The 19,799-nt window shown below is 37.5% G+C and overlaps 1 protein-coding gene across 1 annotated transcript in view; it reads right to left on the bottom strand.

Moving 5' to 3' along the window:
• Positions 1–19,799, bottom strand: part of AK8 (adenylate kinase 8) — a 72,720-nt gene that overhangs the window by 28,152 nt on the left and 24,769 nt on the right. The window contains exons 9-11 of the mRNA XM_037398943.1: positions 16,999–17,130; positions 14,019–14,108; positions 752–893 (exon numbers count right to left, since the gene is read on the bottom strand). Coding sequence (XP_037254840.1) covers positions 752–893; positions 14,019–14,108; positions 16,999–17,130 — 364 coding nt within the window. The remainder of the gene's footprint in view (positions 1–751; positions 894–14,018; positions 14,109–16,998; positions 17,131–19,799) is intronic.

The following is a 19,799-nucleotide window of genomic DNA, read 5'->3' as shown; positions in this document are numbered from 1 at the left end:
GTAATGTACCTTTTCCACTACTAGTTTTTAAATAAGAATAAGCTTCCTGGAAGCACAAAGACTACAGATTTCCAATGTATGCCTTCGGAACATCCACTGTGTCAGCCAGTGGTATGGACAGAGCCAGGAACCCCTAGGAGAGGAATGGAAAAGCCTCTTGGCTTTGATCAGTACACCAGTATTTCAAATCCTCACCACCTTTGGACGAACTGTAAAGAGTAACCCTATTTTATTTGCCTGGCAGTCATAACAGTTCTCTTTTGATGCTCATTTCTCTTATATTACATTTCTGAACACTTCATTATCGCTCAAATAAAATATAATTCTCATGTTGTTTTTAATTATTTCACAAAACCCACAAGTCTCATAATGAGCTCCTCACAATACTAATATATTTCCATGATATTATGCCAATGCTAAAGAAAGATGATGTAGATCCCCCTCCTGCTGCAAATAAAATGCACCTTCTGATATAATCCAAACTTTAATCCATTTCTTATGGTTTGCCTTTAGAGGCAACTCAAACAAATAACCAGAAAAACAAACCTCTCTCCCACAGTTTGGCCATCTGGAGGATTTGTAAGGCCAGTGCTCTATTTCCCACTCTCCAGGAGCAAGACCCCTTTTCTAGCTAAGGAAGCAATAAATAAGTAAGATGCAAGAGCCTATGCAATGTCAATAAAGATCTGTATCGTTCCATAAACAAATTTTTCATATATGTAACGTCATGATTGATAAATTTATATCTTACCTGTTTGGAATAATATGTGCTTTTTGCAGCTGTTCTCCCTGCTCTATGTCCCTTGGGAAGCCATAAAGCACCCAACCATTGGTCATGCAGTCTAGTGAGTTTAGGCGTTCTGCCAGGATCTTCATAACAAGGTTGTCTGAGACTGCAAAGGATTAAAAAGATGACATTTATTTTGTATGCTGAGTCTGCAATTAAGGAGGATACACAGTACTTTTTCTGTTTAGACTGCCACAGGAACTAAACCACAAAGAATTATTCCTGTTTATGAGTGATAGATTTTGCAGAAAGGAGTTACTGTTGACTTCTGCATATTTACTGTACTATCATGGAACCCCCAAACTCACAAGGAACTGTAGGACTAAAGCAAAGTATTTGGCAGAAACTGATGCCTACATAATTTTGCTATGTACATTTTCCCTCTGCCTTACTGGGCTGATGTCACAATGAAGTGTGTGACACAATCTTATCAAAATGCAAAAATAATGACCTGAGTTGTGTAAAAGAAATCCTAAGACAGGAAAGCAATTTCTGTAGCATTCTGTATTTAACTTAGCAGGTGATAATGGTTCTGCCACAGCAGGCTAGATGTGATATTTCTCCAATTTGCCCAAAGGCTTGAAGCTTTTACAACTGAAAATAAATTTCCAAAATGTATTTCAGCTACTGTAATTACTGCATTGATGACTCCCTAATTTTAGAAATAAAAGTTCTCTTTCCTCTATTATTATTTTTCTTTAGGGCAAGAGAAACATCAGCACAATGCTGACTAGGATTACAATTACTATGCAGGTTTAAAAATTCTATTTAATGGGACACAGTGGCAAGAAGGTATCCTGCATTTTTTCACTATAGCCTTCATAAAGTAAAATAGTTCAATCAAGATACTTAAACTTATGTATCTTGTAATATTTTTTCCCCCAGAAGATTCAAAAGATTATGTTCAACAAGAGTGACTATAAATTTTCCAAGGACTCTTGCAATGTGCTGAGCTTAATGTCAAATAACCCCAAAGAAAGGTCAGCAAAATCACCTCAAGCTACTTCCCAAAGAAGCAGCCAAAACAATTTTCAAGCAGCAATGAGAGTCCCTTCTCTTTATTTGTACGGTATGTCTAATACACTGTTGCCTCTACTGGAAACAAGCGATAAAAAATGCTACATAAATCCACATCTTGGAATGTTGATGTTTTGATACTCACCCTGCCATCGCATCTGCATACAAAAATACAACAAGTACTTGTAGGAGAGCATATGTGTCAGATTTCTAACAATGCAATTCGCTTTAGAACTAGCTGACAGGAATACGCCTGTATTTTAGTAGAGTATATTATTAGCAGTGCACATTTATACCCTGGGTACCAGCAGGTTTTAAACCGTAATAATAGAATCCATTTGCTTCTTGAAATTTAACATTTCCTTAAAACTTACACCTCTACCATGAAATTCATTACTTCTCCTTTAAATAATCAAATTACTGAGTTTACAGAATTGCACTCAGGATTCAATGTACCAGCAAAAAGGGAGGAAACCCACAGGGAATTAATTAGAAAACAGATTAGGGTATTAATTGAGAATATCCACATTATAAAAACACAAGTTAAGGAGAGTAATATTCTCCATCTGCTAAAAGAAAAAAGGAATGGAATAAGACCAGACACTTGACAAGAGAGCAAAATGACAATGCAAAACTAGGCATTCTGTTAAAAATAGGATTCATAAAATTAACAATACAATAGCGCAGCAGCAGGCAGAAATGTTATTAGACAGATGATACTTATCTAAGACCTGCGCTGCAGGCAGGTGTAGAGAGGATAACAGGAGAATTTCAGTGCTCTTTGCAGGGCAGTTCTCCCCACCCTCCAGGTTACAAGAACTAATACAAACCCAAGACACTGTAATAGGAAAAAATAAAAATAAAAATAAATAAAAAATTAAATCCCACTTTCTCTTTCCCCAAAACATATTCCATACAAAGACCAGTGGAATTTTCCTGTAGTCCTGAATTTCTGGCTGCAGCACTAAACTTTCTGTCTCGATGCATGTTATTTTATCATGATTCCTACTGCAATCATTAACACGGATTTACAAAGATGCCAAATTACATGATTTTTTTTTTAAAATGTTTTCAGAATGCTTAAAACAGTTTAGCAAGGGATTGGAATAAAACCTACAAACCCATGAGTAAGGCTGCACTAAAGTAGGATCCTGCCAGAGCTGACATCCCTGCGAGATGAACAGGGAATCGGCGCAGAGGCTGAAAGCCCCAGGAATGGCACAGAGAAATAAGCGGGTATACTGTGCTGTTGAGCTTCCAGCTGATTGTAGGAGATTCTCCAGTTCCAGGGGCCAAACTGCTTCCATCCTGCGTATGGGAAGGAGAAACACTACAGCCTACATGAAAATTAAAAAGCAATCGTGATGGGAACCAGACAGCATCTCGATCTGATCACTTCCCATAGGCCTTCTGTGAATTCTTATTATCAAAATCCTCTACTTTGGTCACTATTTTTGAATAAAACTGTAGCAATCACAAAAGCAAAAAAAAAATCTGACACGATGCAGTGACAATTAATTAACAATTTATCTAATGGTATGCCAGCTTGGGGTTTTTTTGAGTAATACTGGGGATATGGGGTAACTCTGACACCTTGCTAATTTCAGCTATGACTGACTGGAAGATATCAGCAATACACTTGAGATTGTACATTCATGTACATATATATATCACTGAATAATATAGATGCTTACATATTTTCTGTGCCTCCCTCTAAAGCTTGATGGTGAGAAATAAAACATAAACAAGTCAGACAGCAAGCTCTGCTCTCCTCTTGATTAGCAAACATACCTATCACTTCAACACAATAGGGGAACATAGCTTGTTGGCTGTTCAATGGCATTACAAAGTACATCAGCTGCCCTTGAACAGGAACAGTCACACTTAAAACAGCTGCATTAAAACTGTAAAACATCTTCTGCAGACCAGAGGAGGAAAAAAAAAAAAGAAAAAAGAGAAAAAAGGAAGAAAGAAATCAGTATTATTCTTATTTTGCTGTGGTACAGAGTGGGTTATGTAGAAATCTGCAGTATAGTATTCCTTTTTACTCATGTGAAACTGTCTCTTGAACATAAGGCAAATTAATAACCTGTAACTGGAGTGGCACACAGTCTGTAAGTAACACCACAGGTATCCTGGCCTTAAGCACATGACCCAACGGGCTATATAGCAAAGTAAAATCTTGACTGCCTCATCAGAAAAGCTCTACCTATGTGTTTTAAGTAGATTATGAAGCACAAGAGCTTTGAATAATCAATTCCTTGTGTGAAGTTTCCAACTCTGAAAGTTGGAGGAATGAGGCTCTAGAGAGATTTTACTTTATCATTAGAGAAGTCCACAGGTAAGTTTCTTGTAAAAATTACAGTGTGCTACAAAGAGATATCCAGATTAGGTAATGTGGAAGCACATCTCTATTAAGGTGAGAAATCAAGGTACAGGAGCAAAATTCATCCATCAGAGGCAATGCTGCGGAACTGATGAGCTACAGTGATACCATGTTGAGAGCAGCCTACATAGCTGTGGACTGAGGTCACGGTGAACCTCCGAAATGGTATATATGGCAGAATGAGGCCACAGTCAGCTCCATATAGAAATGTAATTCATTCACGCATATGTTCTTTCCTAACATCAATACCACACAGCACCTCTCCTTCATCTCCCAGCCCGTCTAGACCATGTTAATGGTTTAGACTATGCAGCTGAATTAGAAGCTGTGGACCTAAGAAGTGATCTAATCAATTCAAGGGTATGATCAGGCAGAGTACAGGTGACAGAGGCTTAAATTGCTGCTGTTCATGCTGGAACTACTGCATGGACACCTAGAGATTTTCTATATCGAGGGCTGTCAATCAGCACCTTCCAACAAACCATTTAAAAAATAAATTTACTTCCCAGAGCTTCAAAGGTTTTCACAAGTATAAGGTACTCCTCATGTAAAGTACTTCCTCATGAAACTCCTAGGAGTGTGGCCTATTAGCTCTTACCCAGCCCATAGATCTGCAGGACTAATAGAAAAGGGGATCAGGCAATCAGTTGACAAAATCATAGCACCTGCTCAAGGCAAAAGTAACAGAACATTAAAGGCACAGTCTGAAAGGCAAAAACACTACTTGAGAGATTACAGGGCACTGTTCTCCAATAGCTTCTATGCTGTCAGTGCTCCAAGCTATACAATTATCAGACTTAAATTGATTCCTCCTCCATGTATTTCCCTTTAAAACAGACTTTTGAAGGGTATTGACTCACTTCTTCAAACCTATAAAACCTCAATTCTATGTGCAGCATAAATGCATTTTTTGTGGACAAAAATTGTCAGGTTTGTGCTGTAAAAAGTTTAAGGTCCTTTTGACAATATTGTCCATTTATGCTTTATCCTTCCCTTAGAGATTTTTTTTTTAGCTAGGTCTGAAGACTTTCACAGCTAATTCAGATGCCTGAGGCTTGATCCCAGTACTTGACAGTTAACATCTTGCCCTAAGTAAAAGCTACCGCCAAAGGCTACTTTCCTGGATTGTCCTGTCAATCCTAAATTTAGGCAAAGCATGAGATTTACTTATTTTATCACTCTATAAACGCTGGATTATTCACAACGGGTCATTTTATTTGTTTTTTTGGGAGAAGCGTTCTATTTTCTTGCCCACGTTCAGGACCTCGGCGATGGTATCAATTTGTTGTTACCACGGAGGTCGATCGATGTTTTAATCCCATCCTGCCAGCTTCGCGCGAAGGGGCTGCTTTCCCATTTCCCAGCACACAGCCCAATGTGCTTAGTGGGAATGATATATAAAAAAAAAAAAAAAGCAGCCAAGCGCGGGGGCGGCGGGAGGAGCCGGGCAGCGGGGCGGAGGGAGCGGCTGTGCCGGCGGCGGGGGCCTGCCCTCGTGCCCCCCGCGCCGCCCGCCGCCGTTGGTTGTTCTTTACCGCCACCTGGCGGGCGCGGCGGGCAGCGCGGGGCGGCGGCTGCCGGGACCCGGGACCCAGTGCTCGGTACCCGGTGCTCGGTACGCGCCCGGCGGGCAGCCGCGGAACCGCCGGAGCCTCGGGAACGCAGGGAAAGGGAACAGGATCTGCTTCGTCCGCCTGCGTTACGGGCACCGGCGGGCTGCCACGGCGAACCGGCAGCATCTCCGGGCTTGTGGCGCTGGAAGCCGGCAACGGAGGCACCGGCACAAGCAGCCGCAGCGGCACGGCCTTGGCTGCCGTTGTAATTTCATCAAACGGAAAATTTACACAGAAATACCGTCTGCGCTCGCTCATTTGACATATACAGCACTGCTGAGCATGGCTTCCCGCGAGGATTGGAATATTGATTTTAATACGGTAAAATAAACAATATAAACCATTTCATTTCCACATTTCAGATTTTTTTCTTTATTCAAATATTTTTGTTTCTTCAAATATTTTTGTTTCTTCAAGTATATTACAATATTTTTGGGGGGAGGCTTTTAGTCATTTAAAATAGGAATGAGCTGTATTAAAGAGAAAGTAATAATGTTTCTAAAGCAGGTATGATCCCAAATCATCGATCAAGCGATCCGTGATAAATTAAGACCTTCAGAAAAGCACGGTAAAGGAGAGCATCACGCTCTCCGGCAGTTACCAAGCCAGAGATTGAGGAATCTCAATCTGCTCGCATTTAGTGACTCGATAAGACGCCAGCCCCTTACACTGCTTTACCTGCTACTGGCATCTTCAGATTTAGCAATGGAAATCCAGCCCAGATTCCAGCATATGAACACAAAAAGCTTTTCTCCCCTAAAACTAGCACCGGTGATGTTTTGGGTGCCCGTGTGTACCTGCCTAACAGCAGAGGCCATCGGTGAGTCTCGGGCCGATCCAGTGGGCTGGCACTAAGGTCAAGATCCACGTACCCAGGCCCCTGCCCACGCTCACTCACTGACTGCAGCTTGGCTCGAGGTGAATCAGGTTTTCTGCCTCAGTTTACCCACCTGCAAGGCAAAAGCTGCTCTTTTACCTCACAGGGATGTTTCCAACCTGAAAATTTTGAAAACTAGTAACAAAATGTGTATTTGCACTACTACTTTTTACTCCTTCAGCTTCTGCATAGCTGGACACAAGACAGCAACTGCTGTTCTAACCCATCTAACACATCATTCCCACTATCAACCAAGTTCCCCAATTCCTCCTTATTACTCAACTAGTCCAGCTCTACTGAAGAGCACAGGGCTTGTGACAGGGCAGAATTTGGCCTACAAAACCCTTTTTGACAGTGACTGCAGTAAAAAAAGAATAAATTTGGTCTGATGAACATGGTGAAAAACATCTTGGCTTTCTATACCAAATACTGCTGCAGCACATGATGAGAAGAAGAGAGGAGTTAAGGGGGCTGTCATCCCTTACCAGTGATGCCTGCGTGTCTCCCCTTGCTGCTCCTCCTGACACCTACCAGCCCCACTAAAGGGACATTCAAAAATTGTAAAGCCGTACGCAAAAGCTATTAAATGTTTTGCTTGACATTTAACAAGTCTCTTTCATACAGGAGCCTGATTCTGCATGTATGACACCCAGTGAAATAGAGCCAAAGGCAGAATTTGATGTTAAACTCCAAAGACCATAAAAGGGAATGCTGCCAATATGCAACATGCTTTTTCTTCCAGTTTACTTATAAAAACTCATGTGATTTTCCCATCCCAAACTCCAAAATGAAAAACAAACAGGATTTAAGTCAGCAGACTTTTGCTGAGGAGCTAGTGCTGCAAGAAGAGTAGCAGGAAATGAAACATCAGTTTTCTAAGTTTCTAAGAACGATTGTCCGCAATAAAGATCAAAATAAATCTAAAAGATTAATACTTAGCATTTCTACTGCACTTTGCTGTTTAAAAGCCCCTGACAACCATGAGGCCCCGTATGGCCAAGGACCACAGTGTCACTCAGATCCATGAGGGCTTGTGGCACTTTGGTGGCACACAACAATGCCTGCTGACTGAAAATGAGAACTGTGGGCATCCGATAGGTTTTAACTTACAACCTGTTTTACCCCCTCCTTCATGCAAACCCCTAGCCTGCAGCAGCACTACCCCTGTGAGCTGCGATACCTCGTATTGGACTATTGATACTCCAGTAACATCAGTAATGATGAATACTGCTGCAAAACCAGGAAATTCACAAAATATATACAGGCAGGACTGACTGATTATCACAATTCCTCCAGAAAACAATGGCAGTGGACTCTTAAATAAAATAGTTTGGGTTTTTTTTGCTCTGGTCTGGCTTCCAGGGTTGGTTTTTTGGGATATTTTTTTTTGTTGTTTTTTTACTGTTAAATATGGTGGCCTTTAAAAACATCTTTGTAGACTGAGTGCCCCAAGTGTTACTTCAGCCCTGAATATCTGCTAGGTAGATATGCCAATTTTGATTGTTGCATGTTGTGTAGAATAAAGAAAAATACCTTCTAAATTTTCAAATAAAGAAAAAGAGGACTCTAAGTTATACTGTAGTGATTCAACACGCAAAAAAAGTAAAATTCAGGGAAGAAGATAACTTACTGCCTATATGCCTTCATGTAAAACTTTCTATTCTACAACCTTGCATTTTTTATTAAAATATGGACACTTAAAACAGAAAAAAACCCATTAAATTTTATTTTGTTCTCTTGACCACCAATTTTCTCCTAGTAGGAAAAAAGCCTGCTACCTATTTTCCATAAAAAAACCTTTGTAGCAGTCCCAGAGGAAAAGTCAAAAGTTTGACTTGAAAAACGGAGCTACTTCAAAAGCATTGTCAAACAGAGGTGAAGGTTTCTTAAAAATGCATAAATTAAAGTACGGTGTATTCATAAATATCTCCATAACTTTACACAGTATATTTGTGATTGAGGTGCATATACAGGTAAACATATAGCATCATTATAAAATTAACTTAAATAACGCAGAAAATGGATTTGTTTATTAGCTACTGTTTAGGTTCTGTGTGTGTGTGCGCATGTGTGTGTGCATGTGTGTGAAAAATGAAAGAAAAATGGAGAGTTTTTTTCAATAATAAAAAGGGAGTTGCACTGCAGGGCCCCTAAAGCTTGTGAAAAATTAAACTCGACGGATTCAAACTGTCCTATTTCCACTTCAAAAGAGAAGAGGCACTGAGCTCTTCCCAACTTATCTTCAAACGCCCAGCACCCTAGAAAGTTTCTTTAAAAAAAATAAAGTCTCTAGTTCCCCCAAGCACTGTACCCGTTACTGTAGCTGCTGTCTCTCCCTCTTCTAATTATACCCATGTGAGTCTATTAATCAACTTGTAAATTATTTAGAGAGCCATGCGCTGTCTTCAGCTAGTACAAACACACTGCATGCAAAGACTTGCTGAAAACCAATGGAGCTCCCAAAGGGTCTCTCTCCAATGTTCAGACAGCCTGCAGCTCGCCAGTACAGCGCTGTTAAAAACAAGAAATAACACTAAGCTTACCTCCTCAGATATAAAGATTTACTCAGCCTTTCAACTCTGAAACTCTTTGCAAGTTTTTAACAAAGAGAAAGCTGCTCTATTGTCAAATCTGTACTTCACACTTAGTGATGAGAATATTAATTTGATGTCAAAAAAACCCCCAAGTGCTTTCAGTGAGACTGTGATCACAATCACCAGGGGACCCCAACTTTCAGAGGCTACACCAAAAAGCACCCCTTTAAAACCATTCCAATTTAAAATAAGGGGGAAAAAATAAAATCTACATTTGTACAGTAATAGTTTTTATTAGAAAATAGGAGAAATTAGGGAATTCCAGATTTTACCCCCTGCATGCAGACTGCCATTGGGGACAGCTTCAGATATTACTACTTAAAAAATAGAAAAAGGAAGGGGAAAAAACAACACAGATTGTGTGTGTTCAACTCTAACAGGCTGCAAACAGTGCAGTGTTCTCTGTTTTCCATGAATCAGCTCTCTTTTACCACCTGAATCTTCATATTGATGGAAAAAACAATTACCCAAACTAATAGTGGTTCTCCCAGCTGAAAAGCAGAATTTTACTGGTTTGGGAGTGGTTTTTTCCCCCCTCCTCTTCATGCTCTTTTCCTGTTATCTCACTTTTCTTGGCTCCATTTATTGCAGCATTGCAAATAGATACATTAATTAGCAGTGATTACTCCATGCTATTTCACCATGAAAACATGGAAAATTGAATAGACAGAATGGCATGCAAATTTCTTTTCAACTGATGACCTTTCTTATTTTAGTGATGCCCCCAATGCCAACATCTTTCTGCCTCTATTTTCATTAATAAAATGCAAACATCTCAAGGAGCAAATACCAGGGAATGGGTGGGGAGCAGATACGCTTTCTGAATATTTTTTTTTCTCCCAGGGTATCAAATTCTGACAGACACCTTTAAAATGGTGCACATAGATCCTCCAGATGTAACTTCAAATTAACGCATGCCCATGTTTGCAATGAGACAGGTCCAGAAGGCAGTCTAGACCGCTTCAGAATTACAGCAACCCGGAGACACAAATTTTGCATAAAGGTCTTCACAAAGCCTGTGGGGTCTATGAACAGGCTATCTACATATGCATCATTTGTCCGTAGCCTGAATTACTGGAAGCGGAGGAACAGTCTACAGAACAGTCTCTTCACAACATTCCAGAAGGAATCACACCGAATGAATTAATTTATCTGAGTTGTCTTGCTGCTTGTGGAAAGGTTCTGGCCACTATGCTCACCACTTACTCCAAATGGAAGGTCTCCTATGCTGCCCAAGCAAACGGCGTGTGCTTATTGACCCAGATTTAAACTAACTGGAGTTAGTGACCAGAAGACTGGTCTCAGACTTCAATGCTGGTAATTTTCTGCCCAGAGTATAGTCAGCAATAATTACCCAGTATTCAGCAAAAACCACAATATCCTAAAGGAAAAGTCTCTGCATTTCAGACTGGTTGTCCAAAGAACAAGTCTATGTTTATGACAGACAGAATGCAGTTGAGTTGCTTGACTTTTCACTGAAAATGCATTTTTCAATATCTAGTGTGTACCAACTGTAGACTAGAATGTCCTGGGAATTAAAACATTAATGGGCTTCAAAATATCTATGCTACCTTAATTAAGCAAAATAAATCACCATATACAAAACTGAGAAGTTTGATAAAGCAGGAGATGTAAAAAATACAGAAAATGGGAATGCACTGAGTTGCCTTCTGGGGTGAATAATAGAATTGTCTGGGCTGTTCTTGAAATACATGTTGTATACATGAAGCTGCAGTACAGGAAAAAACAATATAAAGAATGTTTGTGAATCCTAAACCCAAGAAGAGATCTGAGTGAGTCAACCAGAACTAGAACAGACCAGTGGACAGCCTCAATAACTCAGTAACAAGGTAGCTTTAAATAAGCTGTTTTTTGAGTAAACTAGTTTTTGAGCATTTTTATGACACCACAACATAACCCGTTGGCAAGCTTAAATGACTAATTGTATGCAATCAGTTGTGTCCACAAGAAGGGAAACCACACTGAGATCAATCCCCAGGGCAAGCATTTTAAGAATATATGAGGCACATCCTCAAGATTTTATGGCACTAGTTTCATTTTGAGTAGTAATGATTTGAGTACAACATTTCTCATGGTCTGTCTTTAGTTCCAGAGTATTCTGTGATGTTATCACTTGCATGATTCCTCTCCCAAAGGAGCAACTAAGCTTACTTGGTAAATAACTAGAAATGCAATGAAAATTTTGAAGTTCTAATTGCTTTTCCAGTTATAACACTGTCTGCTATTGACTAAACTAACTCTTTTCAAATTTCATTTTCTTGAAACTGAATATAGTCAATAGTGTGAGAATCTTTCCTCTGTATTAACCTGGTTGTAACTCTGTAGCAAGACAGCAAGGATTCTTTGCCCATCTTTCCCCTTCAGTACACTATATTATTTCATTTTCTCCAAGCCTCTTGCGAGGGCCATAATGAATTCTTGTTAGTGTTTACTAATGTAAATTCATTCTTTGTTATTCCTGGGAGAGGAGGATTAGCAAAATGACAGAACTTATTATTTCTGGTATTGCTATATAATATTTATTTTTATTCAGCCCTTAATTCCGTTATATGTCCCACAAAATAAAATATATGTGCATACAGGAAAAACTAAGGGAGAAATTTTCAGCACAACATGGTTATGATTCCCATTAACTTTCAGGAGCATTGTACAGCTTTATCCTTGCATGCTATATTAAAAAATTAATCTAAATCTGAAATAATTTCTAATTTGGAGGAAGAAAGGAATTACAACTTCAATGTCATTTTCCTGAAATGAAAGCAGCTCCCCTGGACTAAGGATGTGCATATTTTTAGGACTGGCTAAAAATTACAATCTGTGCAATTATTTTACTCTATTGGGAATGCTTTTGGTATCTCCTTTAAGGAACTTTAATGGTTAAGATGAAGTTTATAAAATATACAAAGAGCACTTTAGTAAGGAAAGCTTTTAAAGGACCTATCTTTGAACAAATAGATCATCCAGACTCCCATCTCAGCCATAACTGAAATTTAGAGAGTGAGGCTGTCCTTTACTTCACAGAGATGAGAAAAAAGTGAAATTAGAGTACGCACATAAGGTTCTGACATTGATGGATACCATGAAAAAGACACAAACCCAGAGCTTAAAATGATCTCCATGTGTGAGTTAGACTGGATACACAAGTAGTCACATTCAGGTCAATCAGACTATACACACGAAGTTACTCCCATATGTGAAGATCCAGGGTGCATTGTAATTCACATAGGCTAAGATCTCTTGCCTTTGAGTGAAAAGGCCATTCTGATTAGCAATACCTCCAAATCAGAAAATCCTTTCCTAGATCTCTGTGCCTGCATTACAGAGGACCCAGCTTCCTTCTTTCAGGCTGTAGAGATTCATGTTTTCCATTCTAGTGGTTCCCACATAAACTCCTAGTCCCAGCAATAGAGTGGTTGCCACGGAAAATTGATGCATTGAACAAGCCAAGTTACTGCATTATAAGTAAATGCAATCCATCCACTACAGATGAAGTTTAGAGTTAAAATGTATTGCCTTGTGGCTTGATAAAGTGACTGACAGAGGGATAGAATACCCAAAGCTGCAGGCTGCCAAAGGTCTTTTTTTAAATGCTTAGAAAAGTAGTGAATCTTTTGGTATGGTATCAAGGGAACCTCAGTTAATTTTATAGGCTCATGTCTCAGATCTGTGTAATTCAGTCTAAGAATTAAGCTATTGTGCAAAACCCAGGACTTTCAAGCTTTCCACCTCACCAAATTATTTTCCTTGCCAAAAATAAAAGACAATGAAGATTTCTCTTTGCTCTGGGGGGGTTTGCTCAAAATTCCATTAATACTGAAGCTTAACCGAGATTTCTCAATCTTCAGCAAGATTGTCTCCTTATATTTGTATATAACCATTTGGCCTGTTGCCAGAAACAGGACTGAAAATTCCTCTTCCAGACCACTGTGATTTGGCAAAATAAACATTCTTCCACCCTACTGAAACACAACTTATCCTTTGGAACCACAGATCTTTTCTGATTTTTAATACCCACCACATACAGGAGCTGTCCTTGTGCAAGATCACTAACAAACATGTAAGTTTAAGCTGCTGCTCTAAGGAACTTATAGTATTTATAATTTATACGAAATCACTGCAGAGCTTTCCAAAAGCAAAGCATGCTTAGATATTCTTTATGGCAGTCCTCTCCTAACCCAAAAGTGCTGATAGAAATGAAGTGCAAAGAAACTTTAATTTTAAAATATTTGCATGAAAGTAGAGGAATCTACAGTAGCGTTCTAAAAGTCAAAATCCACATAGAAAAGCAGAGTCTTTATGGAAATCCACTTGAAATACAAATGAAACACCATACTGTGTTGTAAGTAACAGTTTTTAAGTGTATTAAAAGTTTTTTAAGTTTTAAAAATAAAAGTTTTTAAGTGTAGTAAAAAATTTATAAAACTAACATTTTAAAATTATACATCTATAGAGATAAAAATATGGAATTCAAATTTTGGAATGTGTACAAGAAATTGGAATGTCACTGGAACAGTGAACTATTTGCTTGGAAGATATTGAAGAGCTTTGAAATCTAACTTCTGTTATGCAGCGCTACAAATCATATGTAATGAATGGAATTAATCAACTTCCAGATTACTCTGATGTAACTCAGATTAGAATATGACCAAGAAAAAATCACTCACAATTTATTTTTTGCCACAAATTTGTAACTACAGTGTAATGAGACAACAACATGTCCTACCTGGGTATCCATTGTCAATATAAGGCTTAACGAGTTCTCCAAGTTTTGTCTTCTCTGCAACAGCCTCCTTTAGCAGTTGCCCACAGCAAACTAACAGGAAGGAAGAACAAAAAAGACACAAGGTTAAATTTTAAAAAGGAAGCAACAAAGAAAAGAAAAGAAAAAAAAAAACCCAGAAGCTGCATACTGGAATAAGGTCACTGAATAAAATAAAAGTTGTAGGTTTTTTGGGTTTGTTGTTAGTATATTATTATTTTTTTTTTTGGCCAAGCAGAGCAAAAAGCGAAAGAGACCGAGCACAGGAGAATACTGAATAAAAAAGAATACATTTGGTAAAGAACATATTAAAAACAGAGACAGAAGGAAAGATATTAATCAAATATGTTTCTGAAATAATAACTCAAGGGATTGCTAGCAGTTTTCACTTTTTATAAACTTATAATTACTGAATAAAGTTACACCTGCTGAACAGCATCTGAACTGCACTGTTGGAGGTGCAGGATAATCCACAGTTCAAGGAAGTGACTCCCTAGATCATTTAATGATCATGTAAGAATTATACTTAAAAAACTGCGCTAATGCAATATTATCATTGACTTCAAATACACAGAACACCAGGAGATGCAGATTTAAAGTATTAGTCAGGACAGCTGTACATGAAATACTGCTACTTTGGGCTTGGATAGCACTTTCTGACCAATATTAATGAGTCTTACTGCCCCATGCCTGTAGATACCACAGTCCTGACCCTTATTTTACAGAGAGGGAGCTAAGACATAGAGAGGTTACACAACATCACAAGTCCTAGTTTCAACTCAGTTTTGGTAAGTATTAGATAAAAGTCACTCTGTACGTTACTGCATGACCTTTCAATTAATAATCACAAGTTGATTCCACCTTTTCTGAAATCAATAGCACCAATATCTACAGCTGCACTGACTTTAACAAAAAAAGAAGAAAGCTCTTTCATCTGCATTATCCCTGTTAATCACACTGTTTGGCAAACAAGAGTAAGAACACTGCACAGGAACATCTCTTGGACAAAGCTGATGAAGCTTAATGTTTAAGTGACAAGGAATGAACACAAATTTCAACAGGCACTAGTTGCCCTGGAGAAGCAAATTCATATTCACAATAAATGGTGTAAAACCGTAACAAACTCAGTGCACAGACCCCAACTTAAGACAACTGATACATATATATATAATTTCAATCTAATTCATGCGACTGTTTAAACACAGGTCTAAATTTTTAAGCCTGTGCTTCAATCCCAAGGACCTAACTGGAAATTAAGTATATGCTGAATACTATTCTGAAAAATTACAGTCTTCTGACTCTGTTTTAAATACTTAATTCTTCAAGTATTTGGTTTACAGTATACTTAAAATTCAACATATGGATAAAGGTATTTAGTAAAAAGAGCTGCAACTCTCTCATATAGTAGTTACTTTAAAAAAAAATATGTAAATTTTGACCTAGATGAAAACACTATCAAACTTGCAGGTTTAGAAATAAAGTTAAAAAAATAATTCAGAAACATGAAAACAAGTTAATTTTTCATTAACACATTCAAATATGCATTTTATTTTTCATTAAGCCAATTAAACAATTATTAAAAATACAGCTTTGAATAATCTACAAATGTTTTCAATATGAATCGATAAAACAGTGCTATTAAAATAACTGATAGCATAATGATTCTATCAATTTTATTTGTACTTATCAGTATTGTAACATAGATTTTTAAATAATTTAAGTTTATCTTTTTTAATTTCACTGGATATCATTTGAGTCATATTCACAGGGGTTTTTAAAACACTAAAATAACAATAAAAAGATTTAAAATACAAGAATACTAAACCTAGAAGCCCAAACTGATAGGTAGACAGTTTTATAGCCGTTTCTGTACCTCTAACGAACTGCACAAACCTACGACCTAGCCATTACTTGGACCAATTATATGGAAAACATATGGTTTTTTTCTGAAGGTTCAAGGTTGAACTTGAAATAATTGATTTCTTTTCTGAGCAGATCTACTGATCCTGTAATTGAAAACAATACCACTCAGATCTTGAGGTTATTCTTCACATGTAAAGCCAAATCCAGGGTCAATGAAATCTTTTGACTTCACCAGGAGTTCAGGGAAGACACTAGCAAACTGGCACATCACTATGGACAACAGAGTAAGTTCTACTAATTAAAGAATCTCCTGAAGATAAAAAAATCATTTCCTACTTAACTGATTTTTTTATTTGATATACATTGAAAGAATACTAATGAAATAAACTTCCATTTTACTTCACAAAGAAGATATGACTAATCAGCAAATTTTACAGATATGAGACATTTGTTTGAAGTAATTTGTGGCTACTCCACTATTAGAAGACATTATAGAACATGGACACATATTGCATTGATCTTATCACCAAGCTGTGTACTCATGTTATAGGACTTTATAACATTAGCATGCTAACCATGAACAAGTCTCATACAGAATTTTCTGGGCCTCTTTTACAAGAGAAAAGAGAGCACACTTTTAAACAATTACTTCCTTTTCTAATACATTACTTCAGATGCACAGAACCTGAGTCTTCATTAAAGTTCAGAGGAAAATCTATTTTAAAAGTACCCCAATTTTGGTCAGGCAGCTGAAAGTGCAAAGACATTACTCATGATCCACTGATCCACAGAGGAATTCAGTGCACTACAGGAATCTAACACATGGAAAAATAGTGATGCAAAGAGTATAAAAAATGATGACTGAAAAAATGTTAGAACTGGTTTGTCACAGAATATATGCTCTATTGGTTTATATTTCTTCATTGAAATACTCTTCACTTCCCTCAAAAATTTGACATCCATAGCAATGGAGAAACAGAGAAATTTTATGAGCAAGTAAGAAAGACAGACAGCAAAAGATAAATGATCAAAAAGAGAGAAAGAGGGAATTCAGCAAAGTGCATATTTACTGAGAACTTACTGTTGACAACACCGTATTTCTGAGCTATTAGTGCTGCCTGCAGGCTCTTCCCACTGCCTGGGGGTCCACAAAACAGAACCCGTGGTGTAAAGGGGGCAGCTGATCGGTGCCGTGTTTGGACATACGTAAGGACTAGAATAGGAGAGAAAGGCAAGAAATACAGTTTACATGTTTGGTTGTTGTTGGTTTTTTTTAAATATAAGTACTGATTAACTTCTGTCTTTATTTTAAGAAGGTTATAATGCTGATTATTTATTTTATCACCGAAACATCCAGATACTCCATCCAAAATCAGGACTGATAAAACTGTCATGTCAGCAACTTGCACTGAGAGGCACTTTAGAAATCTTACTATTATCACATTCCTATAATTTCTTTCATCAGTAGATGTAGATGTCAAAAGCATTTTAAAGAGCAGATTCAATTAATAATTGCTCTTTTACCATGTTGTTTTTAACAGAAGTAATTTTTGCTTGATAGGTACAATTTTACCATGCAAATTAGAGGGATATAATTACATTTAATACTTTCTGCAGTTTGTGAACAAATATTTAAGCATAAAAACTCAGGATGCTAAATTAACATGTCATTTATCCAGTTGTGTGTGTGTGATTAACAGACTCCTAATTACAATATTATAGACTTGTAGCATAGGATGTTACATCACAATACAGCACGAACAACACTTAACCGAGTATGATTTTATTCTTTTATCCATTATTTTTGCATAACGTATAAAGGATATGGGAGCTTCTATATCCAATTTCACTCTGTTTGCTGGACATCATTCTTCTACACTTTGAACCGTGCAGGAAAAACTACATTTGGGTCAATCTACAGATTATAAAAGCTTTGGAAAGACCACAGGACACATGAAGCATCATCAACATTGCTGTATCACAGAGATCTGAACTTTGTTACAAAATCAAAAAAGAACCTGACAGATCACCAAGAAGCTAAAAGAAGGCACAGCTTAGCAGTGAGGGAAGATTAGGATAGCATTTGAATATAGCCAAAGACTCTTACTCCCCATACCCCTTTTATGGCTAACAGTAACTAGTGAGGAGAGCAGCTGAAGCTTCAGCACAAGCTATGCAAGCTTTCCAGGGTTCATTATTCAAATGCCATTGCTAAAGTTCACGCCACTGAAACCTGACTGCTGTGGTTACCCATGATTAAAGCAGCATGGGCACACCTACACAGGCTTTGATTTCCTCTGTAATTGCAATAGATACAATTAAGTGTTAGCCCAGACATCTTCGGTTCAAATATAACACTCTAAAGAGTCCTTGTAATAAAACAGTATTTTAGTCTAACAAATAGGACAGGCTTAGACTTGTAATGTTTGTATGAATCATAAGCCCATATTAAAAAAAAATCCAAACACAAAGGATTGCTGGAGAACATCATAAGGCTCAGTATTTTAACTACCACTGTTAACACGTTGCTGTATACTAACTAACAATTTTTTCTGAGGACCCTCTGCTACACACTTTGGTATCATTATAAAATCTTTTTGCAATAACAAGCATCTCCAACAAACTCCAGCCCTGCTACTTCTAGATAGTGGACCTAAAATGCTGAGGAACTAACTCATACTGCAACCACATGGGATTGTGTATCTCCCTTTCTCTGGTGCCACAAGCTGTACTGGGTTACTGCGCTGTACAATTGTATTTGATGTCACGTATCCTAGTATACATTAGCAGTAATCGCATTAAAGTTTAAAATTTTACAGATTTTTATAATTGTATGAAACATTCCACAGTAATACTAATATTGGTGAGAAATCTCCTCTTTCTTTTTTAACTCTATCTGTAACAATAAAAGTACTTAACAAAACCCCTGAAAAATAGTAATAGAAAATAGTGTGTTTGCTGCATAGCTTCCTAAAAACCAAGTATCAGCTACCCAAGGAGTGCTCTAGTTATTCTGAACATTTTCCATAGCCCAGTGTATTGAAAAGCACAAACATTACAGGCAAAGCACCCTGCTTACAAATGATGCTTAATTTGCAGTAAATAACCAAGTTAATTAGGAGTAATGATCCCCTAGACAGTCTCCACATCTAATTATTCTTAAAAAAAATAAATATCTGGCTGCTTGATGCACTGCAGAAAAAAGATCTAGAGAGAATTTTTTCATTCCAGTTTTCAATTTATCTCACTACATTATTAATTAATAATAATTAATATTCAGGCTCTCACATTTTTATTTACAATTCAAGGCATGAATTCTTTATGAATGATGATATGAACTTTTAAATTTAATTAAGTAATTTAGAGGTAATTAATGTGTAAATTCAGAATATAAACTTCCTACTTGTTTATCTTAAAAGTGCAGCACTTGTTATTAAAAAAAGACCTTTCTGAGATGCAAAATTACTGGGATATAACAGATCATCTACAGACTGACAGCTACAAAGTACATTATCAATTGGTCTTTCTGGCAGTTTCCTTATTCTCTTCTTGAAGAATCAACATTAGAAGTCAGATTGCATTACAATCAGGCAAAGGCAAACAAGAATTGTTGAACAGAAAAGCTATGAGGACAAACAGCTTTTAAATAATGAAATGTTACCAGCTTTGAACTACTCCTACTTCTTGTTATCAGACTTGTGGAAGGTACTAGCCCTTTGGGAGATTAACAATTGAGCCACAATGCAGCCTTTTAGAAGAGACTCTTGCAGAAATAACCGTGACATTTGCTCTACTGAGTCAGCTGTTCCTTGGCAGGACTGTGGAACTAAGACTTTCCAGTTATCTGCACTTACTCTAGTCCTGTAAAATAATTACCAGGAA

This window comes from Falco rusticolus, chromosome 9 (genome assembly GCF_015220075.1).
Source record: "Falco rusticolus isolate bFalRus1 chromosome 9, bFalRus1.pri, whole genome shotgun sequence".
In the NCBI taxonomy this organism is placed as follows: domain Eukaryota; kingdom Metazoa; phylum Chordata; class Aves; order Falconiformes; family Falconidae; genus Falco; species Falco rusticolus.
The sequence above is the reverse complement of the archived record's forward strand: the minus strand, read 5'-3'. Positions and strand labels throughout refer to the sequence as shown.